The sequence below is a fragment of the Sciurus carolinensis genome, chromosome 17 (assembly GCF_902686445.1).
Source record: "Sciurus carolinensis chromosome 17, mSciCar1.2, whole genome shotgun sequence".
In the NCBI taxonomy this organism is placed as follows: domain Eukaryota; kingdom Metazoa; phylum Chordata; class Mammalia; order Rodentia; family Sciuridae; genus Sciurus; species Sciurus carolinensis.
Genome location: NC_062229.1, coordinates 53041058 through 53067499, shown reverse-complemented (window position 1 = coordinate 53067499; position 26442 = coordinate 53041058). Strand labels below are relative to the sequence as shown.

At 34.7% G+C, this 26442-nt stretch overlaps 1 protein-coding gene across 6 annotated transcripts in view; it reads right to left on the bottom strand.

Moving 5' to 3' along the window:
- Nucleotides 1-26442, bottom strand: part of Erc2 (ELKS/RAB6-interacting/CAST family member 2) — a 978194-nt gene that overhangs the window by 611972 nt on the left and 339780 nt on the right. For all 6 annotated transcript variants that reach the window (XM_047532409.1, XM_047532410.1, XM_047532412.1 and 3 more), the window contains 2 exons: nt 15742-15897; nt 4026-4193 (listed from right to left, as the gene is read on the bottom strand). In XM_047532409.1, coding sequence (XP_047388365.1) covers nt 4026-4193; nt 15742-15897 — 324 coding nt within the window. The remainder of the gene's footprint in view (nt 1-4025; nt 4194-15741; nt 15898-26442) is intronic.

Here is a 26442-nt window from a genome sequence, read left to right as displayed (position 1 = left end):
ACAAAAATTAGCATAAACTATCATTCTGAACTACTATCATGTAACACATCTTCCAAAAGGTATGTGTGGGAGTCATGAAGCCTGATGGTTTAGAAATCATGCTGAGTTGGGTAAAAGTGTACTTCCCTGAAAACAAATAAATTTCTTAATTAGAGGGCAAAACTAAATACATGATCACATTCATAGTACCTCATTTTTCTTCAGTGGTTTAAGACATTAAGAAAAGTGACTCAATTGAAATATGAAAGTATGGAGTTCATAAATACATATGTCAAAAATTCAAAGGAGAGCTGAAAAGGTAAAACAAAATGGATAAGATGAGAAGTGACTATTTAGAATCAACTCACCCAAATGTACCCGATTAACAGTGGTGCTGCTAATAATAACAGCAGTCATGGAGACACTATATGTAGCTATAGCCATTTACTATAAGCAAAGTACTTTTCACACATATGTGTCAGGCTGGCAAAATGACTTCCCTTTTATAGACTGACATATAAAGGCTCACAGAAGCTCAAGTCTTACCAACATCAAATAGTTACTGAACGGGGAGGCTGGGGCATGTCCATATATCTCCCACTTCTAAATGCTGTTTAATTTAATATTTTACTCCATATGGCAGAATCAGTGTTAGGCCTTCTGAATTTCTGGATATCTTGCCAATTATTCATTAAGTTACAGAAAAATCAAGAAAGCCAATTCATTATTATCCATATTTCTATGGAATTTGTATGTTGGCAAATAGGGAAGTTGGTACATAGAAAACATCAAAGGAAGTAGTAAAATAAGGAACTTGGCTTTGGGATCCTTTGAAGCTATTTTAAAAAATAAAATGTTTTGTTAAGAGCAATGTGGTATCTCTCTCTGTGTGAGTAATTATTATTGCATTGATTTATTGCACACGTCAAAGAGTATCTGGGCATTTATACAAGTTAAAACAAACCAACCAAGGAGCCAAGCCACACAGCCACAAACCCATACAACTTACCTCCCACCCCTCACTCCACCCTTCATCCTACCACCTCACAAACACAAATTCCCTACTAGCAAAAACATTCTGTACAGAGATAAACTATTAAACCAGTGACATCTATCATTTAGGAATGAGTCAAGAATCAAACTGCAAAGAGTTATCATATGTAATCTTTTCTGAGTACGAGTACCATATCCTTCTCATGAATTCTTTTCCCCAGTACTGGGGATTGAACCTAAGGGTGCTCTACCACTGAACTACACTTGAGACAGGGTCTCACTAAGTTGCCCAGGCTAGCTTTGAACTTGATCCCTGCCTCAGCCTCATGAGTAGCTGGGACCACAGGCATGAGCCACAATGCCTGACTCTGCATATGAATTTAAACTCAGACCTTTTATTGCAGTACACAAGGAAACAATATCTCTTCTACTGAATACTCACCCACTAACTCACCACAGGTTAGATAGGAAAACTCATTTCCCTCTGCTATTTCAAGGAGTAGGGAAATTGCTTTAAAGTATTTTACCCTGCCACCAAAAATCCTCTGCTTATGATCCAACAATTAGAGCTAATTTCAACCTAAATTGCTTTCTCCAAGAGATGGACATCATTAGGTAACTTTATCCTCTGCTTCTATACACAAAGAGATCTTAATAGAAGAAAAAAGGCAAAACAAATTCCTTGGATGTTTCCTGCTGATAAAATCATTAATCTCACACTCTCAACTTCAAAGCAGAGGACTTAGAAAATCATCTCACTTTCTCTATAGATGGAGAACAATTTTTTTCTGCTTCAAAGCACCATCTCCTCATTGGGTCATTTTAATTATTGAATGTGGGACAGTAACAATCCACATCATCACTCTTTTTTTAATGAAATATGTATAGGTCTAATTTGGACTACATTAATTTGAAAGAGGTAAAATACAAGAAGGGAATAATAAAAGGGAGAGAGGTTAGGGACTACAGCATACATCAATGTGAGGTAATGGGAGGAAAAGCCTTTCTGAGCTGACTTTTCTCATTTTTGCTTTCTGGAGAGAAATAATCAAGAAACCTGATGGCCTGTTTGGGCAAGCAGACTGCCTTGCCTATCAAATGTCCTCCTACCCCAAACACAGCAAAACAATCCGTTAACTTTATGAGAAATCCTAGTATTATTGATAACTTAAGACAAAATATGGGTGCGATCACTTGTTTCCTGAAGACAAAACTCAAACAGGGGTCAGCAGACTATCTGGTCCAATTTAGGATAAGAGACTAGATAAGTATCCCAATACCCACTCAACCCTCTTCTGACAAAACCACACTGCCAGGGGTTGGTAAACTTTTTCTACAAAAAAAGGCCAGAGGGTAAATAATTTCAGAAGGTCCATACAATCCCTGCTCAACTCTGCCATGTACCAAGAAAATAGTAAGAGATAACATGTAGACAAATGGGTATAGCTCTGTTTCAATAACAGCTTATTTACAAAAACAGGCAGAGGACCCAATTTGACCTAGAGGCTGTAGTCTATTGACCTCTATTCTAGACAAGTAATAGATAATAGATATATTCTATAGCTGTGGTGTCTAATAGAGTAGAAACAAGCTACATGTGACTATTAAATGCTTGAAATGTGGCTAATGTGACTAAGGGATTACATTTTAACTTTTATTAAATTTTTTTTTGGGGGGTGCTGGGGATCAAACCCAGGGCCTTGTGCTTACAAGGCAAGCACTCTACCAACTGAGCTATCTCCCCAGCCCTTCACTGAATTTTAATTAATTTAAATAGCCACATATGGCTAGTAGCTACAGTGCACCATAGCATAGTTCTTGACACTACTCACTGCTGCCTCCTCAAAGATACAAGCCACCTTTCTCATTAATAGATATATTAAATCTTTACTTTGTAAAAGAAAATGTTCATGCATTTGCATTCACAATTCAACAATACACAACTCTGAAAATGAATTTTCTTATGTGTGAAACAGATACGTCTTGAGGTCAAAGTGATCATTTTGGTTTGAAACAAGCAGTAGCTGCCTATTAGCTGATGATCAAATGCATAGGGACTGAGTCATATCCAAGACCTATTCATCTGGAACGCATTTCCCTTCTCCTCTGGACACTTTCTTGTACCTTAACAAGGGTACAGACCTACTCAGCAGCCCCACTAACTTCTAAGGCAAGTCCAAACCTCCCCATAGACCCTAAACTATATACCTGGAAGACAGGCTCAAAGAGGTTAAGACAAAACATGTGTGTCAATTAGACTGCCTTTTTCCCAGTAATCCACACAACACACTGCCTCAACATAAAAATGAGGGGATTCACCATGTTCTTTGCTAAATTTCTTACTTCTTCTGGTAACTGTTCTATTTAATTAGTTTGTGCTTTTGTATTTCTTAGCAGATCCAAAGATGTAATACAATTAAGGGAAACAAGAAGATAGGCTAGTATATATGTATATATATATATTTTTTTCATTCTTCTAAGTATGAATAAGAAGTAACCTACATTTCCTTTAAGAAAGTTACATGATACTTTCTTCAATGGGTAAAAGAATCTTGTAAATTGAGGATGCTCCTTAGTAAGAAAACCTGGAACTACAGGTGCCAGAAGGCAGACCTATACAAATGATGTACAGCAAAGTAAGGAACTCTTATGATTTTTGATAAAATGAAAGGCTTCCAGATCCAATTCCTTATCTATGATTCTCAAATTCAAAAAAAGCTCTGGCAAATGAAAAAAAATCCAAGTGCAAATCAAACCTTCTTGGTGGCACCACCTGATGCAATCTGACAGGAGACAAGTTATATAATCTTTATCCTACTTCAGTGTGAGAAAATTTTTCTGCAAAAAATATTCATATTTTTGCTTATAAGGTATTGCTACAACTTCACTGGAAATATTATACGAACTATGATACATGTAATAGATCTCACCTTTCCAAAATTCCAAAAATCAGAATTCTAAAACACATCTGGTTCCAAATAAAGCTGCTCAGATATGAAATTTCCTATCAATTCAACATCTCTGACATCCAGATTCCTGAGACAGTGACTTACCTCAGTCTGAAGAATGGCAGCCCTCTGTTCTTTGGCAGTAAGCGACTCTTTAAGCACTTCGATGTGTTGCTTGCAATCTGAATTTTGATTGCTAAGGGTTTCAAGCTTTGTTTGTAAGGCAAGAAGTTCTGACTCCTTCTTTGAAAGTTCCTGCTTCAGTTGATCAATCTGTGAAACAACAAAATTGCAAGAAATTAGAAACCTACCTTTTACATTTGATAGTTATTGATTTATCCCAATTTTCAATAACCAATCCAATAGGACAGGCCATGAATTTGTTTAAAGAGATGGTCTTGGTTGCAGGGGGAACTGGTCATTGGATTAGTTGATGGTATAGTTTGACAAGATAGGGAATACAGGAGGAACAGCAAGGGTGGGATAAAAATTAAATTTTGGACATGTGTGATGAAAGCAAGAGTTTAGGCATGAAGTTGTATATATGGAGGTCAGGTGCTCATATAAATCTTTGAGTTCTGTATAGTAGACTTAGCAGATAGTAGTTCCCTTGTGAAGATTTAAATCACAAAAAAAGAAAAGATCATCTAACGAGTATAGAAGAGAAGAAGTCCAACAACAACTATGTTTAAAGGAAATACAGAAGAACCTTTCCTGGGAAGAAATAATAAAAAAGAAAATCTAAAAGAGCTAGTGTCCTAAAAACCAAGGAAGTATTGCCAAAGGTGAGCAGCAATTCCTGACTTGTGAAATGTGATGAATGGACTGCTTTATACATTGTTCTGATTGTAAAATGAAATCACATTAGCTAAATTCTTCATAAATTGTAAATGCCTTATAGAAATGAGATATCTCCATCATTGAGGTGCAGTGGGAGAGGGAAGGAGAGAGATGGCCTTGAAAATCAGTCCTAAGGGCTTAGAAGAAGCACTAGAGGAACAATATCAGTAGACTGTCTTCTACTCCACTGAGGCCTTAGGTTCACAATGAAATGAAGGCTTCCTACTCATTCATGAAACCCCCAAGCCTATTACCATTGTCCTTAGGAGGGTCAATAGGAAGCTAACAAAGACAATTAACCCAATGTAAAACTTCACCATGGAGATTATCATTCAAAAGAATCATTTGACCAAAGATAATATAAAACAACAACAACAACAAAATATATATATATATATATATTGAGGGTTTTGTTTTTGTTTATATTAAATGTTGAGAAGACACAGAAGAACATAAAGGTACATGAGATACAAGGGAAAGCATCTACATGAGATACAAGGAAAAGGAATATCCATCATTCAATTCAAAAGCAGGAGGACAAAAGTTATTAGAATTACCCATGCCCCATCCTATATTCATCTCATTCTGTCCGCCTTTGGAAATAATTATCACTCCGAATTTGGGGTTTGTCGTTTCCTCTCTTATCTTTTAGGCTTACCATATATTTCTGCATCCATAAGTAACATGCTATTTGGTTCTGTATATTTTTAAACTTTGTGTCATGTAAACTCTTTAAAGAACTTATGTCCTGAAGATTAAATCATGCCCAGGTAAACCCATGTATATAGAACTTTAATTAATTCATTTTCACCAAAGTGCAGTATTCTATTATAAGACTTCACCACAATTTTTTTGTCTACTCTGCTACTGATAGGTATCTGGATTTGTTCCTGGGTGTTTCACTATTACAAACAGTGCTATTCCAAATATTCATATATATATCTCACTTGGTACAAAGAGCAATCATTTTCTTGAACATCCATCTAGGAGTTAAACAGTTGGACCACATAGCATGCACAGCTTAATTCAATTTCACTAGATAAAACCAAAATGTTTTCCAAAGCAATTATATTAATTTGCATAACCACAAGCAGCTTGTAAGTATGCCAGTCACTCCACATCTTTACCAATATCTTATGTCACCAGTCTTTTATATTTTTGCCCATCTGATGAGTTGCGGTAGATAGTCCTCAGAGATAGCTTCCATCAATCCCTTCTTACTTGTATATCCCTTCTTACACTCCTCACAACTAGAAATTGTCTATCCACCCTTGAATCTGAGTTGGACTTTGACTTCCTTCAACCAACTAGAAGCAACATCAGTAGAATTGTCCCAGCCCCAACCTAGAGAAAACTAGCAGCTTCAGCTTTCTCCCACTGGAAACCAAGAACCATTTTATAAGTCCAAGCACACTGCTGCCACCACCATGCTGTAAAAATACACATACTAGTCATACTAGGCACCTAGGCCATGCAGAAACAAAGAGATCTAGTGATAATGACCTTTTTTTTGGTGGCCTTTTTGTTCCAAGTATCCAAGGGATGAATTTCAATGTTTTATCTTTACCACATTTTTCCCCTTTAACATGTTTTGGAATGAATTACATTAATGGAATTTTTAATACTAATCTTCCTTTGAATATTCACTATTAAAAACCTTGCTTAGTCATGATGTATTATTTTTTATATGTTATGGAATTCAGCTTGCTAATATTCTGTTAGGATTTTTCATCTATGTTTATGAGTAAGACTGGTTTGTAATTTTCCTATCTTGTGCTGTCTTTGTCAAGTTTAAGCATGAGTCATACAAAAGAAGTAGGGAATATTTCTTCTTTTAATGAAATGGTTTGTACAAAATTGGGATTTTTTTTCCATTAATGTTCCATTAAAAGTCACCAGCAAAATCATCTACAGCTGGTATTTTCTAAAGAATGCTTACATTTCATCAAAACTTTTATTATTTGCAGTAAAGTTTCATAAAACTCATTTTTATATCTATGATTATGTCTTCTTTGTCATTCCTAATATTCTTTGTTTTAACTGCTCTTTCCTGACGAATCTCAGCAGAGGCATGTCAAGTTAAATAATCTAATCAAGGAGCCAATTGTGGCTGTGTTGTTCATGCAATTACATTTTTATTTTATATTTCATTCATTTCTGCTTTTATTTTTTTATTATTTCCTTCCTCCTACCTTCTTAGGGTTTATTCAATTTTTGTTCCCCAAATTTTGAATTGGAAGCTTATCGCACCAATTTTCAGTCCTTTTTTTTTTTTTTCTTTTTTATTACTAGAGATTGAACCCAGGGTAGCTTAACCACCAAGCCACATTCCCAGTCCCTCCCCCACCTTTCAAAAATATTTTATTTTAGAGACAGGGTCTTGCTGAGTTACTTAGGGCCTCTCCAAGTTGTTGAGGCTGGTTTTGAACTTGTAATCCTCCTATCTCAGCCTCCGGAGCCACTGGGATGGTTTGTGCCATTGTGCCCAGTTCCATTTTTCATTCCTATATGAGACTTAAGACTATAAATTTCCCTATAAGTATCATTTCAGCTTGATCCCACTGACTCAATTTGTAGTACTGACATTATTGTTCAGTTCTAAATAATTTCTAATTTCTATTATTATTTCCTCTTTAGTTCATGAATAATTTACATTTCTTAATTTCCAAATACAAGGGTGTTTTCTAGTGTGTGTGTGTGTGTGTGTGTGTGTATGTGTGTGTGTGTGTTCCTTGCTTTTTTGGGCAGAGAATGTAATGTATTTAATACTAAGCAAAACATAACAAGTTTCAAATGCGTATCAAGTAATATACACTTACATACTTATCATAAATAAACTTTGTATATTGTGTGCTTGAAAATAATATATATCCAGCAAATGCTGGGTGTAATATTCTATAATGTACATAGCATTAGAAAACACATTAAATTGGGTAGCTTAAGTCTTCCACATTTTGATGTTTAAAATCTGTTTCATCTGTTGATTACTTAGAGGATGTGATTCCACAGAAGATGAAGATCCACTATGTAGATCCACAACAGTAACTTGTAGTACTGTTGATTCTTATAGCTTTAAAAATGGTTTCTTTGCCTATAGCCTACTACAGTTTTCCAATGGTCAGTATTTGGGTAGTGTGTCCTTTTTCATTTTAAATGTTATTTTTGACCCTACGTTGAAGATGTCTCCTATACACAGTAATACCCACATTCTTTTTTTCATAGATTTATTTTCTTTATTTTTACAGACTGCATTTTGATTCATTGGACACAAAAGGGGTACAACTTTTCGTTTCTTTGGTTGTACACGATGTAGATTCACACCATTCATGTAATCATACATGTACATAGATTAATGATGTCTGTCTCATTCTACCACTTTCATACCACTGTCCCCTCCCCCCCCCCTCATTTCCCTCTACACAATCCAAAGTTCCTTCATTCTTCTTTTACCCCACACCCTCCCTCCCCCATTATGTATCATCATCATCTGCTTATCAGAGAAAATATTAGGCCTTTTGTTTTCTGGGATTGGCTTATTTCACTTAGCATGATATTCTCCAACTCCATCCATTTACCTGCAAATGCCATAATTTTATTCTTCTTTATGGTTGAACAATATCCATTGTGTACATATACCATTGTTTCTTTATCCATTCATCTATTGAAGTGCATGTAGGTTGGTTCTAAAATCTAGCTATTGTGAATTGAGTTACTATAAATATTGATATGGCTACATCACTATAGTATATCGACATTTTAAGTTCTTTGGGTAATACCCACATTCTTTTATTCTATCTGACAAAATTAGGTGGAGGATTATCAATATATGTGCTTTAAATCCAACCCAGCTTACCTTGTGCTTTCTATATGTACTATCATTTCTTTTTTCTCTTTTCTTTCTTGTTTCCAATGACTTTTCTCTTTGTTCCATTTTTTTTTTTTGCAGATCATTTAAAAGTTATGGTTTTATTTATATTTATTAAATTTATCTTAATTTATTTACTTCTAATCTTTAGCTCATCACTCTAGAAATTATAACATTTGCATTTAAAACACTCTGTCATCTAAGTCAATCTATTATGTTTATCTTATTTCTCAATAACATTAGGCTCGAGTCATATTAAGTCCAGTCACTACCCTCTTCCCACATATATTGTTATCATATATATTTAATTCTTTCCTATTATATTTACTTATTATTACTTTTTTATAGTTCAAGTTGGCTTAAATTTTACCCATAGTTATTACTCTTTGCTTCTTATTCTTACACCTCAGATATTCATTCCATTAACAATCTTCTACTACCTAGAATGCATCAAGTATACATTTGATAAGGGGTTAATATACAGAAAATATAAGAAATCTTAGAAACTCAATAGCAAAAAAAAAAAAAATCCAATTTAACAAATGGGCAATAGACCTAAAGACATTTCTCAAAAGAAGACAAACACATGTCCAAAAAGTTATATGAGAAAATGCTCAAAATCACTAATCACCAGAGAAGAGGAAATCAAAACCAAAATGAGATATCACCTCACTTCAGTTAGAATTATCAAAATGACAAAAGATAACACTTGCTGGCAAGGATGTGAAGGAAAAAGAACCCTGTATACTGCATATAGAAATTTAAATTAGTTCAGACAGCCATTATGGAAAATAGTATAAAAGTTCCTCAAAAAATTAAAAATAGAACTACTATATGATCCAGCAGTCCTACCCCTGGGTATACATCTTAAGGAAATGAACTCAATATGCTGAAGAGACATCTGTACTCCCATGTTTATTACAGCACTATTCACATTATACAAGAAATGGAAACAACCTGAGTGTACATCAACTGATAATTAATAAAATGTGACAAATACACACAAAGGAATATTATTCAGCCACAAAGAGGACAAAACTTTGTGGTTTGCACAACACAGATAGGACTGGAGGTGATTATGTTAAGTAAGCCATGCACAAAAAGACAACTTCTACATCTCACTCATACGTGGAAACTAAAAAAGTTAATCTCATAGAAATTGAGAGTAAAATAGTTGTTAGCAGAGGTTGGGAAGAATGGAAGAGAAGAGGGAAGGATGATGAAAGGTTAGCCAATGAGTAATAAGTCACAGTTGTATAGAAAAATTAAGCTATGGTGCTCTATCTTTTAAAATCTGCTTTAGTGAGGTTTTGTCAAACTGCCCATTTTTATCTGAAAATATATCAATTTTATCCTTTTTTCTTGAATATTATTACTGAGTACCAAAAGCAATTTTCTAGGTTAAAAGATATTCTCTTTCAATGTACTGAGAGTATTATTAAACTAACTTAAAACTACCAGAAGCTACTGACAAGTCAAGCTATCACTCCAAATTCATTCCTTTAAAGGCAATGGAACTTACCAATAAATGCTTTTTAAAAGATAGCTTTACTGAAATAGACTTTTACATACCTTATATGTTTAAAGCATACAGTTGATAGTTTTAAGTATATTCAAAGAATTTGCAGCCATCACTGCAATCTAGTTTTCGAACTCTCATCATCTCAAAAAGAAACCTTGTATCCATTAGAAGACATTCCCCATTCCCACATCCCCTCTCCAGTTCAACATAAGTAAGAATGTACTTTGGTCATGCAGTCATACATTTACATGAGGTAATAATGTCTGTTTCACCTTATATGTATGATCAGAAAAATAAGAGATTACACTCTATTTATGTATGATCTACCAAAATGTATAAATGCATTCTACTGTCATGTGCAACTAATTAGAGCAAATAAGAAATTAAATTAAAAAAAATCTACTTTCTATGTATATAGGTTGTCCTATGTGAACACTTCACATAACTGGAATGATAGAGTATGTGTACATTGTGAGTAGATTTTTTCACATGGCACTCTTTTTAAGGTTCATCTATGTTGCATCATGTATTAGTACTCATACCTTTTTATTGTTGAATAATATTCTACTGCATGAATATGCTACATTTTGTTTATCCATGGGCTACATGATGAACATCTGTGTTGTTTTCAGGTTTTGGTTATTGTGACTGATGCTGATAAGAACATTTGTGCATAAGTCTATGGGACACGTTTTCAATTCTCTTGAATATACACCTAAGAGAGAAATTGCTGTGCCACAAGGTAAACTAATTAGCAATATGAGGAACTTCTGAACTGTTTTCCAAAGTTTTACATTCCCAGCAGCAATATATAACAGTTCCAATTTCTTTCCACACCCACCAACACTTGTTACTTTATCTTTTCAATTATAGCCATTCTGGTGGGTGTGAAGTAGCATCTCATTGTAGTTCTGATTTACATTTTATAATGACTAATAATATTAAGCATCTTCTCATGTATTCCTTAGCCATTCATACATCTTTTCTGGATAAGTGTTCTGTTTGCTTTTTAAGACTGTTTCTTTGCCACTGAGATTTTGTTTTATTTTGACACAAATGGATAGATTTCTTTTTAATTCTATTTAAGGGTACCTTGGGATTCCTAAATCTTCAGATTTTTACTTATCATCAATAGAGGGACATCTTTAGCCTTCATTTCTTCAAATATGGCTTCTTAATATGAACTCTGTCCTCACTCCATCTCTTTCACTATGGAACTCTGATTATAATTATACTAGATCTTATTCTTTTATGGTTCTTTTTAACTTTTATTAATCTCCTATGCTATGTTTCCTAGTTTATTATATCTCTCTTCTGCTGTAACCACTCTACTGTTAAAACTACTCATTGGGTTTTTGAAATTTGCTTTTATATTTTCCCATTTGTTGACATCTTATTTAGTTATTTTTAAATTTGCTTGGAATTTATAGTCTTTTGATCTATTCATACTTTCCCTTCTTTTATTTTATTTAAACATATAAACCTACTTATAGTCTTTGTCCTATAATTCTAACTTCTGAAGTTTTGCCTTCAGTTTCTGCTGTTAGTTCTTTCTATTAGCTGTCATTTATGATAGCTTATTTTCTCACAGATTTTGTAATATTTCTTTTTCACTGTATTTCATATTTTGGGAGACTTTATGTGGAAAAATATTTGAGGCCTGTGTTGCATATGTGGTCCTTCAAAGCATTTGTCTTTGCCAGTATCCAGGGGCACTACCAACCAGGGATGCCTTTAAACTAATTCCCAACTTTATTTGGATCATCTCACATAGCACATCTGTGCAAGAGCCAACTGGATTCTCAAAACTAGTGTTTTTACCTTTCACTTGGCTCAGAGTTTTAAAATAGATGATTTTTTTTTCTGGAGTCCCCAAGTCTAAGTGGAAGATGGGAAAAGTAGAGAGGTTATGTATAGTTTACCCTGCACTAAGAGTATAATTGCTTGGGATCCCAGTTTTGTGTGCTGGCAATAATGGGGTTCCTATCAGATGCTTTGTCTAAACCAGCTCAGTCTTCTGTCTCTTTTCTCTATTAGCCTTATAACTACGAAAAGTAAAACTTAAATCTATCTGTCTGACAAATGCCAACAAGAATAAATAACCTGTACTCGACTTATAACACAAACTCCCTACTCTGGCTTAGTTTTGACCCTTGAGATTCTTTCTGACTTGACAGTTCATAACTATATTTTAAAATATGTGTTTCTCCAAAAAATTCATTTAGCAATTTTTGTTGTTTTTGTGACAAAAACTGACATAAAAATATCTAGCTACTGATGTTACAGTTGAGGATGAATGAGTGGTTAGCCTTAACAAAGACTGAAACCAACATTTTTAGGCTGCACAACTTATTAGGTGGATATGGAAGGAAATCCTATTTCCCAGGAGAAATCAAAACTACAAGAACAAACAGGTTTCATCCAGCTTACCAAATCTAAAGGACCAGTAGTAGCTGAATAGAAAATGGTCCTGCAAAGGATTCCAGTTCTGCTTAAAGGTTCACTGGGAAAGACACATGATTGCTTACTGATGTTCATGTGAGCAAGTAAGAGCACTGCTCAGGTACAGATAATTCATGACACACATTACTCCCCTCTTTGAACAGATCATGAGTACATGGTCATTTCTTTCTGGGACGAAAGTAATAAGTTCTCTCTTGCTCATATATAACAAGAATGAAGTATAAATAAATAGAGGGAAAACGAGAATTAAGAGTACCTTAAATGAAAAAATAAGTTAAACTCTGTTGTGATCAGCATGATCAGCACTCTCCTTAGGGAAAATGGCCCCCAAATCATATCCAGTTGTAGCTGACAGCACAGTATAGAGTTCAGTTCACATATGAAACTGATTCATCTGAAATTAAAGCTCAAAAAACTTTTAGCTCTGCATGTCTAAGCAAAGATGATGTTTATAGTGAAAAAAAAAACTATGTGTGCTAACTTTCACAAACACTGGAATAGAAAGCTGTTATGGGGTTTGGAGTATGGAGAGCAATTTGAATGAAATCAACTTGGTCCACAGAATAGTGTTCACAAGAAGGAAGGGCAGGGCAGGATAGGTTGATAATGATAAAGTTCTTTCAGTCTATAAATATTAAGCAGGCAGTGGCTTTAAATAGCTTTCAGACTATCACTGCCATGAGGTAAATTTTAAATAAATATTTATGCAGACAATAACAGAAAAAGGCTTTCCTAGGGGAATACAGTTACAGGGTAAAAAATCATACTATTCCATAAAAATATGCCTTTTGCTTCTTTTACAGCCATAGACTCAATAAAAATGGAAAGTGATGCAATTGAACCCACATAAGAACTAAGGCTGGGGAAGGTCTGTCTCTGTGATGGCCAACAGAAAAGCCCATTGGAATTACATCACATGCTTCATATGAAGTCCATGTGGATATCAGGCACACTTCATCCCGTCTGAAAATTCTTCTCCCACTTACGTCTGTGACACAACCAACACCCTGAAAAAACCACTCTGCCAAGGAAAACAGTTTCTTTTTCACTGCAGATATAGCCTTCATGTCTAGAAAGTGATATGCTTATTATCATGCAGTTTGGGTTATGAGGTTTGTAATCTGTCAAAGGTTTATAAGAAAATGTGTTACAAATTCAGAATAAAGGGGGAGATCTAAGACAGTAGATCTAAGACAATGTTGGCATCTCTGGCAAACACTAAAAACAGAGGGAATGGTTACTATAGAAATCCTGGAATCAGTAGATAAAAAACATGTTAGACTAGGAACAAAGTATTGTACAGAAAGGGGATGCCATCACTTTTTGGAAAAACAATTATTTATATGGTACATTCCATTCTCAAAGGCTTAATAATGTTCCTGAAAGTAACTCGTGCTTTCTGTGGCCTCTTTAGATTCAGCCCTTATTGTCAGAGTCCTCAAAGCCTTCAGAGTTGGGTAGGAAATCAGAATTTCCCTCAGGCAACACTTGTACAGTTCAGAAGGTTTCCCAGAGTCTCAGTTCTTAAGGACAATGTCCATGTGCCAAAGGACTTACTAGTTTCTGGGATTTCTGCCTTAGTCAACTATGCCTGGTATCCCTACCTTCTCACCAGTTGAGATTCTAATAATCTGCTTTTTTATTTTTGTAACCAATCTTCTACCTTTCCAAAAAATGTGATGTCCTGGTTTTGCTATGATATCATACTTAAAAAGGCAATTTAGGTCTTCACTGATACTTAATTTAATCACAAATCTTTCAAAAGGCTCTACCAATTCCAACCATCCATTCAAGATCAAAATAGATGTTTATTTAAAATATTCCCTTCCCCTTCTACATTCCTCTACATTCTTTATTCATTGTAATAATTAGTGCAAACAACATTCCTATGCTTAAATAAGAAATCCTACTTACCTCTCGAAGCAGGAGAATCAAGAAAAATCAGTAATGAGCAGTAAATAATCTTGTTCAATTCAGTCAGGATATTCTTTCAATGAAGAAAATATAAAAACTGACTCTTGTACTTTTTAGCTAATGTTTATCAGTCTCTAAGGTATATATGCATGAATTAAGAATTCATTTTTACTTTTGTTTCTTAGAAATAAATTTTTCACATAGTTCAGTTTAAATATGACATTCCTATTATTATTATTATTATTATTATTAGTCCATTATATACCTTTGAGAATAATGCTTATAATTATTAGTTACTTTTTTGAGACAGATGCTTTAACTACATTATCTCATTCAATCTCCTCGAGTCATATTTTAGATTTGGTAGTGTTGACCCCTTTTCATAGAGGAGGAGAGTATGACTGAGTGAATTAAGTCACTCCCCCTAAGTCCATGCTGCTAGCAAGGGCAAGCTAGAGACTTTCCAGAGTCTGTTTTAGTCTTTAGCCTTCACTCTTTCCACCTCACCCCACTACAAGATCTCTTCAAACATTTCTCAGACTTGATCATTTTTGGAACTCTCAAAAGTAACTAGCCACTAAAAATTACTCTAACTCAAAAACTGATGGTCTCTGAGACAAAGGTGGGCTAATAAAGGTCATGTCTTGCTTAAGACTACAGAAACGTTTTATTCACCTAAACAGATTCCATGATAAAGGAGAAAGGTTGCCGATTTCAAGGCCAGCTGTAGAAATGACTTGAACAACTAATCTCCTGTGGTTGAATGATGGAATGGGGAGGAAAAGCTAAAGCCCAAACAATAATTTCCCCCAAACTTTTCTTTTCCCCCAGTACTGGGGTTGAACCCTGGGCCACTCATGATCATAGGCAAGTGCTCTACCATTAAGCAACAACCTCAGTCCAAACTTCTTGAGTTCATTCATATCTATGCCTGCGGTCTTCATTCCTACAGTGATTTGGGCACTGTGTGTAGGTCACCTAATACTGTGCTTGATACACCTCAGCTGTGGTAGTTTATGATATTTTGTTAAGACCTAAACTACCAAAGTTTAACCTAATTCCTTTTTGGAATCTACATTTCTGAACGAACAATCCTCTGCATTATTCTTCATTGTCCATCTATTTCATAATACTACATAAAGCATAATATGTGATTATCTGGAAAAAGTATGCATGTAGTCACACCAAAAATATAAAAGTCTAACTCTGGGTCATACCTTGGTCTTCATAAACTTGGAGTGACTTTTGTAAACCTCTATTTGTTTGATCTCTTCTTCACGGTCCTCAGTATTCAGCACACCATTGGCTTTTAACATCTGGATCTCATCCTCAAGATCCCTTATGTTTCGCTCCAGTGAAGCGATTTTTGTGTCCTGTTGGTAGAAAGAAAGAAAGAAAGAAAAGAAAGGAAAGAAAGAAAGAAAGAAAGAAAGAAAGAAGAAGAGAAAGAAAGAAAAATATTTTTTTCAGCATTGTCAGAAACAGTTTTAAAAAGCAATTTGGTAGTGATACATTAATTATGTAGGGGATAACCCTGAATTCTGAACAATATATATATTTTTTCACTTTCAAGAATCATCTGTGGAATGACTAGATTCCCAATCAAGTCACATGTCAACACAACACAGAGTGTTATCTCAATTTGTTTCACTAATATCGGGGAACCAAATTACCAAAACAATGGTGACAACAGTGATCTAAAGTATTAAAGAAAAACATTATTTATGAGGAAAAATTCATAATTTGGAATATAGTCAAGCAAGGGATAGTTAAGTTCCCTTGTAAACATAAAAAACCATTGGTTCAAATGTATATTCTGTGGCCGGTTTTATAAGGCATGCTTGGAATTTGACTAAGAAAATTCAAACCTACTAATGGAGAAAAGGATTCCCATCTAAAATACAGATTTAAGCAAAATTAAATAACTGAATCTTGATTTAGTATGACTGATACACTAAATATTGAAAATTTATAGCAACTGGAAATAATATATCACAACATCATGATTTATTCGGCCAGCAGTCAGGTCCCTACGTGACAAAAAACATGACTACCTTGCAGGGCATTTCTAACCTATTGATTTACAGACCCCCAAAAACTAGAATTATTACATTCAGATGTGGAATTAATTGAAGGAAAAAAAATCAAGCAAAGACAGACTCTATACACAAGAGATTACATAATAAGAGACAATGCATTTGAAAGAAGAAAAGAAAGAGCTTTTGCAGCAGAACCAAGCAAGCAAACAACAACAAAAATTTCCCCAGCCTCAGGAATTAGACTCAAATTAGTCTTAAGAATGAAGTACATCAAGTTTAACTTTAAATTTTCTTACTGTCACCATTTACCTGTTGATTTACTGCAAACACTTAAGGAGCTTATATTAAATTTGTCATTGAACATTAATGAAAAGAAGTCATCAATTCTGTTTTTGTTTTTGTTTTTGTTTTTAGAATCTAAAAAACTAAATTTCAAAAGTAAACATATAATGGGCTATTTTATTTATAACTAATTCATCTTTTTAAAAAGCATTCTAACAAACATATCTGTTCTGTCTTTGCAGACATTGTTTATTTTCCTGTATTATTTACTCAACAGAATATCTCATGTGGCAATATAATAATAATTATTATAATTAACATGTCATCATATTAAAAGAAGGAAAAGAAAGAACAGTGACAACCATTTACTGGATTCCATTAAGTGCCCAGAACCAAGTACTCAGAGTATAGTAGACACCTACATTAACTCTCAGAAAACTCCCAAGAAGATGAAATAATAGGATTCTAAAATTTAAGATTATTATAAGTTACATTCTGCAGTTTCATTTTCCTTTAAAAAAGAATATCTATTATAGTTTTCCAGTTATAAAAGCAACATACTTTAAATGTATAAGAAATGGAGAAAAATCTCTTCCTTCTACCTGGAGATAACTACCATTTATGCTTTTTATGGATAGTCTATCAGTATTTTTTTTATTTTACATGCAACTTCTGGAAATCTTGTATACTAGCTTGATAAAGGCAAGTATTATGGACTGAATATTTGTGTTCTGCCCCAAATTTATACTTAGGAGCTCTAACCCCAAGACAAAAATATTTGGAGATGGGGACTTTGGGAGGTAATTAGGGTTAGATGAGGTCATGATGACATTAATGCATTTATAAGAAGAGACAGCAGAGAGTATACGTGTGTGTTCTCCCTCTCTTTTCCTCCTCCTTGCATATAATGGCATAGCAAGAAAGTGGCCAACTACAAATCAGGAAGAGTGCCCTCATCAGAACCCAACCACGCTGACCTCCTGATTTCAGACTTCCAGTCTTCAGAAATGTGAGAAAACAAATTCCCATTGTTTATCCCACCCAGTCTATGGCATTTTGTTAAGGCAGCCTAAGCTGACAAATACAGCGAGTCATATGTAGTGACTCACTTGACTTCTAAGCTATGAGAACCTCACAGATCAAAAAAGGAACAATAATTAAAAGACTATGGAAAAAGACCTTCTAAAAGTTCATAAGCATCTTCCCAAATAAGTGACAATCATTTTAAAATCAACATTTCTCCTGACTATAAAATTGAGATATGCTTATTATCGCAAATTTAAAAAGCTATAAAAGTATTATCCATAATCCCATCATTCAGATGTACCCACTACTGATATTTTTAGTATTTCCATGAAAATCTTAAGATAGTTTTACCCTAAAAAGTATATAAAAAGGTATCCATTGAAACTCCAATCAATATGAAATAGAGTATCTCTCTTTCTCAATTGAAATACAAATTGGGCACAGATAAGACAAATATCCAAATATAATCATTAAGAGTTTACAAGAGGTAATATAATTTTTATAAAAGTTTAACTGGAAGTTGTATGAACCTGCTTTTTACATATAAAATCTTCTGGAATTTTAGACCCAAGTCTTAAGTGACCACATTTATGTTTGTGTGTATACACATATTTAAATGTGTGTGTGTGTGTGTGTGTGTGTGTGTGTGTGTGTGTGTGTACAGCAATACTCTGTAGTTCTCACATCATGGATTTTTTTTTTTTTTCAGTACCAGGGTTTGAACATACAGCCTTACACATGCTAGGCAAGCAGTCTACCACTTTAAGAATCGCCTCCATTGTCGCCGGGAACAGAGAGAGCTCTGTTAGTGTGCTGGAGGCCTGTCCTGGTGACGCCCCATCTCCCCATTAAAAGACCATCTGGAACAAGCTCCCCATTCTCCTCTGGGCTACACAGAGCTACATCCCCAGCCCTTCTTTAGGGTCTTGCTAAGTTGCCCAGGCTGGCCTGGAATTTAGACTCTTCCTGCCTCAGCCTCCCAAGTAACTACAATTACTCCCAAATAATTACAATTATGCCACTGTGACCAGTTTAGACCTTAATTTTTTTAATTTTTTTATTTTTTTAATAGCTCTTTGTAGAATTTCAGGCTTCAATCATGTAGGCAAGGGGAGAAGAAACTGCATCCTCAAAAACCCTCAATTTCATGCTCAGTCAACTCATAAAGTTTTAGTTAAAAATGACCACAGCTACCCACTTCTAGGGTTGGAAGGAGTTTTCCACTGGATGCTAAAGAATTAAATACTAGGAAGGAAAGATCAGAACTGGTTAAGATAGAAAGTTTCTCAACAGACCAAATCTTCTTGATCTAAAAGTGACAAAAGATTTTGAAAATATTTTTCGCTTTTACCAAGTTTTTAAAATTAATACCTTTTTTGTCTCATACACTTCTACCCTTTAGCTGCAGGTATCCCAGTATACAAAAAGAAATGGGTGATAAGGATCTATTTATTCTTTCCCTATTTATATTTCTGATCTTATGTAACAAATCAAGTTTAAGAGCAACAGAACTCATTCTTGAAATCATGAGCACAGAGAAAAGTAAATAAGAAAATACAACTATGATCTACAGAGAAGAAGAGAAATAAAATACAGAGCTAATATTAGATGGTTTTCAGTTGTGACCAAGAAGATAAGTAAAACATTGAGTCAGAGAAAGACCAAGGAAACATAAGCCTGAAAATCAAAGGCAAATAAAATGGCTACCATGCTCACAGTTTCACAATTGCCTCAATTCCAAGAACTCAGGCAGAATGAATTTTATCATTAAAAAAAAAACAAAAAACAAAACTCTAGATCCAGAAAAATGATCAAAAGCTTATATATTTAAGAGGAATATAGAAGTCCATATCAATGCTGATACAGCTTAAAATGGTATATGGATGTTTTCTTTCAGAAAAGATACTAAAAGCACATGCTCAAGCACTAATCTAGAGTAGAGAGGGAAAAAAATGAAGATATATGCTATACTATCCTGAATAGTTTCAGAAGGTAGCGCAACATGTCACTCTCTAATCACTAGAGTTTACTTCATCTGAACATCTTTACATCTTTATTAACAACTGATATTTTAAAACAATTTATGTTGTGATTTTCCAAACATATCTTGATTGTTTCACAAACAAACAAGCTCTGGAAGCAGGTAATTATGGGCCTTCCTTAAAGAAAGGGAAGTAAGATACAAGATAGAGTAACTTCCCAAACTCTATAATAACCAAAGCTCCATGTTAATCTCAAAGTTATATTACTAAGTTGAAGAATCAAAATAATGATTTGAGTTCTTCAAGGAAAAACTTGCCACAATTATCCCAATTTAAAATAAGTAGGGCTTAAATATTCAGATCAGTTTGTTAATTTCAGTCACTCAAAAGTGATTTCAGCCTGACTTTAGAAGTGAAACAAGAGGTGTGGACTCCCATACTGAATTCATCACCTAACATCTCAGGTGACATTTTCCCCGGAGTCTCAAGAGAGGACACACATGAACTTGTCTTCTTTTTTAATTCTACATTTTAGTTATCAACTGTTAAGAATGTGAAAAACATTTTCAGGGGGAAACAGATAAAAATTTTGTTTCTTCCCCTACTAATTAGAAAAAAAAATCTGGACTGAGTGCCTCTTTTAAGACCTTTCTTCTGCACATTTGTAAAATAATTATAAAAACTTCATACATGCATTGGGATCACAACTCCTACTTAAAAATGATTATGCAAGACAATTGTACACCTATTATTCAAAATATACAAAATAGGTATCTAACAGACAACTAATAAATAAGCACCAGAACTAAACCCCGACCAGCCATTTAGGCCCACCCTGCTAATTTTTAAACCAACCATGAATATTAGCACTAGTCCTTTTTTTTTTTTATTTATTTTTTTACATTTACATAGGGTAATGATGTTTATTTTTTTCCCTTCCCCCCCACCCCTCCCACCCCTCTTTTCCCTCTATACAGTCCTTCTTTCCTTCATTCTTACCGCTCTCCTTAGCCTAACTCTAAACCTAACCCTAAACCTAATGCTAACCCCTCCCACCCCCATTATATGTCCTCATCCACTTATCAGCGAGATCATTCGTCCTTTAGTTTTTTGAGATTGGCTTATCTCACTTAGCATGATATTCTCCAATTTCGACCATTTGCCTACAAATGCCATAATTTTATCATTCTTGATTGCGGAGTAATATTCCATTGTATAAATATGCCACAGTTTCTTTATCCATTCATCAACTGAAGGGCATCTAGGTTGGTTCCACAATCTGGCTATGGTGAATTGAGCAGCAATGAACATTGATGTGGCTGTATCTCTGTAGTATGCTGATTTTAAGTCCTTTGGGTTTAGGCCAAGGAGTGGGAGAGCTGGGTCAAATGGTGTTTCCATTCCAAGCTTTCTGAGGAATCTCCACACTGCTTTCCAGAGTGGCTGCACTAATTTGCAACCCCACCAGCAATGTATGAGTGTTCCTTTTTCACCACATCCTTGCCAACACCTATTGTTGCTTGTGTTCTTGATAATCGCCATTCTAATTGGGGTGAGATGAAATCTTAGGGTAGTTTTGATTTGCATTTCCCTTATTACTAGGGATGTTGAACATTTTTTCATATATCTGTTGATTACTTGTACATCTTCTTCTGTGAAGTGTCTGTTCATTTCCTTAGCCCATTTGTTGATTGGATTATTTGTATTCTTCGTGTAGAGTTTTTTGAGTTCTTTATAGATTCTGGAAATTAGCGCTCTATCTGAGGTATGGTTGGCAAAAATATTCTCCCACTCTGTAGGCTCTCTCTTCACATTTCTGATAGTTTCCTTTACGGAGAGAAAGCTTTTTAGTTTGAATCTATCCCAGTTGTTGATTCTTGCTTTTATTTCTTGTGCTATGGGAGTCCTGTTAAGGAAGTCTGATCCTAAGCCAACAAGTTGAAGATTTGGACCTACTTTTTCTTCTATAAGATGCAGGGTCTCTGGTCTGATTCCGAGGTCCTTGATCCATTTTGAGTTGAGTTTTGTGTAGGGTGAGAGATAGGGGTTTAATTTCATTCTATTGCATATGGTTTTCCAGTTTTCCCAGCACCATTTGTTGAAGAGGCTATCTTTTCTCCATTGCATATTTTTGGAACCTTTGTCTAGTATGAGAAAATTGTATTTATTTGGGTTTGTGTCCATGTCCTCTATTCTGTACCATTGATCTACCTGTCTATTTTGGTACCAATACCATGCCGTTTTTGTTACTATTGCTTTGTAGTAGAGTTGAAGATCTGGTATTGCAATACCCCCTGCTTCGCTCTTGCTACTGAGGATTGCTTTAGCTAGTCTAGGTTTTTTATTCTTCCAGATGAATTTCATAATTGCTTGCTCTATTTCTACAAGGTACATCATTGGGATTTTAATTGGAATTGCATTGAATCTGTATAGCACTTTAGGTAGTATAGCCATTTTGACAATACTAATTCTGCCTATCCAGGAACATGGGAGATCTTTCCATCTTCTAAGGTGCTCTTTAATTTCTTTCCTTAGTGTTCTGTAGTTCTCATTGTAGAGGTCTTTCACCTCTTTTGTGAGATTGATTCCCAAGTATTTTATTTTTTTCGATGCTATTGTAAATGGGGTAGTTTTCCTAATTTCTCTTTCTGAAGATTCATCACTTATGTATAAAAATGCATTGGATTTATGAGCATTGATCTTGTAACCTGCTACTTTACTGAATTCACTTATGAGTTCTAAAAGTTTTCTGGTGGAATTTCCAGGTTCCTCTAAATATATAATCATGTCATCAGCGAACAGGGATAGTTTGAGTTCTTCTTTTCCTATTCGTATCCCTTTAATTTCTTTGGTTTGTCTGATTGCTCTGGCTAGAGTCTCAAGGACGATGTTGAATAGAAGTGGTGAAAGAGGGCATCCCTGCCTTGTTCCAGTTTTTAGGGGGAACGCTTTCAGTTTTTCACCATTTAGAATGATATTAGCCATGGGCTTAGCGTAGATTGCCTTTATAATGTTTAGGAATGTTCCCACTACCCCAATTTTTTCTAGTGTTTTGAGCATGAAGGGATGCTGTATTTTATCGAATGCTTTTTCTGCATCTATTGAAATAATCATGTGATTCTTAACTTTAAGTCTGTTGATATGGTGAATGACATTTATTGATTTCCGAATGTTGAACCAACCTTGCATCCCTGGGATAAAACCCACTTGATCGTGGTGCACTATCTTTTTAATATATATTTGTATGCGATTTGCTAAAATTTTGTGGAGAATTTTTGCGTCGATGTTCATTAAGGATATTGGTCTGAAATTTTCTTTCCTCGATGTGTCTCTGTCTGTTTTAGGTATCAGGGTGATATTGGCTTCATAGAATGAGTTTGGGAGGGTTCCTTCCTCTTCTATTTCATGGAATAGTTTGAGGAGTATTGGAATGAGCTCTTCTTTAAAGGTTTTGTAGAACTCGGCTGAGAACCCATCTGGTCCTGGACTTTTCTTTGTTGGTAGGCTTTTGATGACCTCTTCTATTTCATTGCTTGAAATTGATTTATTTAGGTTGTGTATGTCCTCCTCGTTCAGTTTAGGTAATTCATATGTCTCTAGAAATTTGTTGATGTCTTCGAGGTTTTCTGTTTTGTTGGAGTATAGATTTTCGAAATAGCTTCCAATTATGTTTTGTATTTCACTCGTGTCTGTTGTGATGTTTCCTTGTTCATTCCGAATTTTAGTAATTTGAGTTTTCTCCCTCTTTCTCTTTGTTAGTGTGGCTAAGGGTTTATCAATTTTGTTTATTTTTTCAAAGAACCAACTATTTATTTTGTTAATTTTTCCAATTGTTTCTTTTGTTTCGATTTCGTTGATTTCGGCTCTGATTTTAACTATTTCCTGTCTTCTACTACTTTTGGTATTGGTCTGCTTTTCTTTTTCTAGGGCTTTGAGCTGTAGTGTTAAGTCGCTTATTTGTTGATTTCTACTTCTTTTTTTGAGTGCGCCCCATGAAATAAATCTTCCTCTAAGTACTGCTTTCATAGTGTCCCAGAGATTTTGATATGATGTGTCTTTGTTCTCGTTTACTTCTAAGAATTTTTTTATTTCCCTCCTGATGTCTTCTGTTATCCATTCATCATATAATAGTGTATTATTTAGTCTCCAAGTATTGGAGAAGTTTCCGTTTTTTATTCTGTCATTTATTTCTAATTTCAATCCATTATGATCTGATAGAGTACAAGGTAGTATCTCTATCTTCTTGTATTTGCTAACAGTAGCTTTGTGGCATAAAATATGGTCTATTTTAGAGAAGGATCCATGTGCTGCTGAGAAGAAAGTGTATTCGTTCTTTGTTGGATGGTATATTCTATATATGTCTGTTAAGTCTAAATTGCTGATTGTGTTGTTGAGATCTATAGTTTCTTTATTCAATTTTTGTTTGGACGATCTATCCAGTGGTGAGAGAGGTGTGTTGAAATCGCCTAGTATTATTGTGTTTGGTCTATTTGATTTCTGGAATTGAGAAGGACTTGTTTGACGTACGTGGATGAGCCAATGTTCAGGGCATAGATATTTATGATTGTTATGTCTTGCTGATTTATGCTTCCCTTAAGCAGCATGTAATGTCCTTCTTTATCCCTTCTGACTAGTTTTGGTTTGAAGTCCACATTATCTGAAATGAGGATGGATACTCCAGCTTTTTTTCTGTGTCCGTGTGCATGGTATGTTTTTCCCCATCCTTTCACCTTTAGTCTATGGGTGTCTCTTTCTATGAGATGAGTCTCTTGCAGGCAGCATATTGTTGGATTTTTCTTTTTAATCCAATCTGCCAGTCTATGTCTTTTGATTGATGAGTTCAGGCCATTAACATTCAGGGTTATTATTGTGATATGATTTGTATTCCCAGTCAATGGACTCATATTTGTTTTTGACATGATTTGGTTTCTCCTTTATTTGGCTATTCCTTTAGGCTAGCGCCTCCTGTTGCTGATTTGCATCGTTGTTTTTCATCTCTTCCTCATGGAATATTTTGCTGAGAATGTTCTGTAATGCTGGCTTTCTTTTTGTAAATTCCTTTAGCTTTTGTTTATCATGGAAGGATCTTATTTCATTGTCAAATTTGAAGGTAAGTTTTGCTGGGTATAAGATTCTTGGTTGGCATCCGTTTTCTTTCAGGGCTTGGTATATGTTGTGCCAGGCCCTTCTGGCTTTTAGGGTCTGGATTGAAAAATCTGCTGATATTCTTATTGGTTTCCCTCTGAATGTAATTTGATTCTTTTCTCTCGCGGCCTTTAAAATTCTGTCTTTATTTTGTATGTTAGGTATTTTCATTATAATGTGCCTTGGTGTGGGTCTGTTGTAATTTTGTATGTTTGGAGTTCTATAAGCCTCTTGTACTTGGTTTTCCATTTCATTCTTCAGATTTGGGAAATTTTCTGATATTATTTCATTGAATAGATTGTTCATTCCTTTGGTTTGTTTCTCTAAGCCTTCCTCAATCCCAATAATTCTTAAATTTGGCCTTTTCATGATATCCCATAATTCTTGTAGATTCTGTTCATGATTTCTTACCATCTTCTCTGTTTGGCCAACTTTGCTTTCAAGATTAAATAAATTGTCTTCAATGTCTGAGGTTCTGTCTTCCAGGTGCTCTATTCTATTGGTTATGCTTTCTATGGAGTTTTTAACTTGGTTTATTGTTTCCTTCATTTCAAGTATTTCAGTTTGTTTTTTTTTCAGTATCTCTAACTCTTTATTGAAATGATCTCTTGCTTCCCGTATTTGGTCTTTTAACTGTTGATTGGTGCGATCATTTAATGCCTGCATTTGCTCTTTCATCTCCTCCTTCAATGCCTGCATTTGCTCTTTCATCTCCTCATTAGCTTCCCTAATCGTTTTAATTACGTACATTCTGATAGCACTAGTCCTTGAGTGCAGGAATTGTAGCAATGAAAATACAAATTGGTTGGGAAAACCAAAACATTTATTTCTGTCTTTTCTCTCTTTATAAAATAATCTCTGGATTTTTTTCTAGGACATGTATGCCTCAAATTAGTTGTAAATGTAGAAACAGGGAGTTCCTCTCATTCATGTATTCAACTATTGGGTACTGTTACTTTGTCAGGTGTGTGAGATAACAATTAGATCTCAACAAGATTCATGAACATCATTCTCTAACAGGATAGTATCTAGAGCCTTACTAATCAAAATGTAGTCTACAAATCAGCAGCATGTATATCATCTGGGGGCTTTTTAAACATATAAAATCTCAGGCCACTAAAGCAAAACTGCTAAATCTGAATCTGTATTTCTCCAGGGTCCTCAGATGATTCAGTTATTTTAAATACTGCAGAGATTCAGAAGGTAGAAGACTGACTGAAGCAAACGAGACCAAGGGAACTTTACTAAGTACATTTAGAGAAATATAAACCTACTTTCAAAAGAGCTATCCAACTTGGCACAAGTGTACAGCAACCCTGGGAGCAAACGTTCCGGAACATCTTTTCCAGTCAAGATGCCATTATTACTCACTTTGTGTTTGTAAAACATTATATGCCCCTTAAACAGCAAGAAACAGATTTCAGTTCCTCTCTAGGAACTGTGA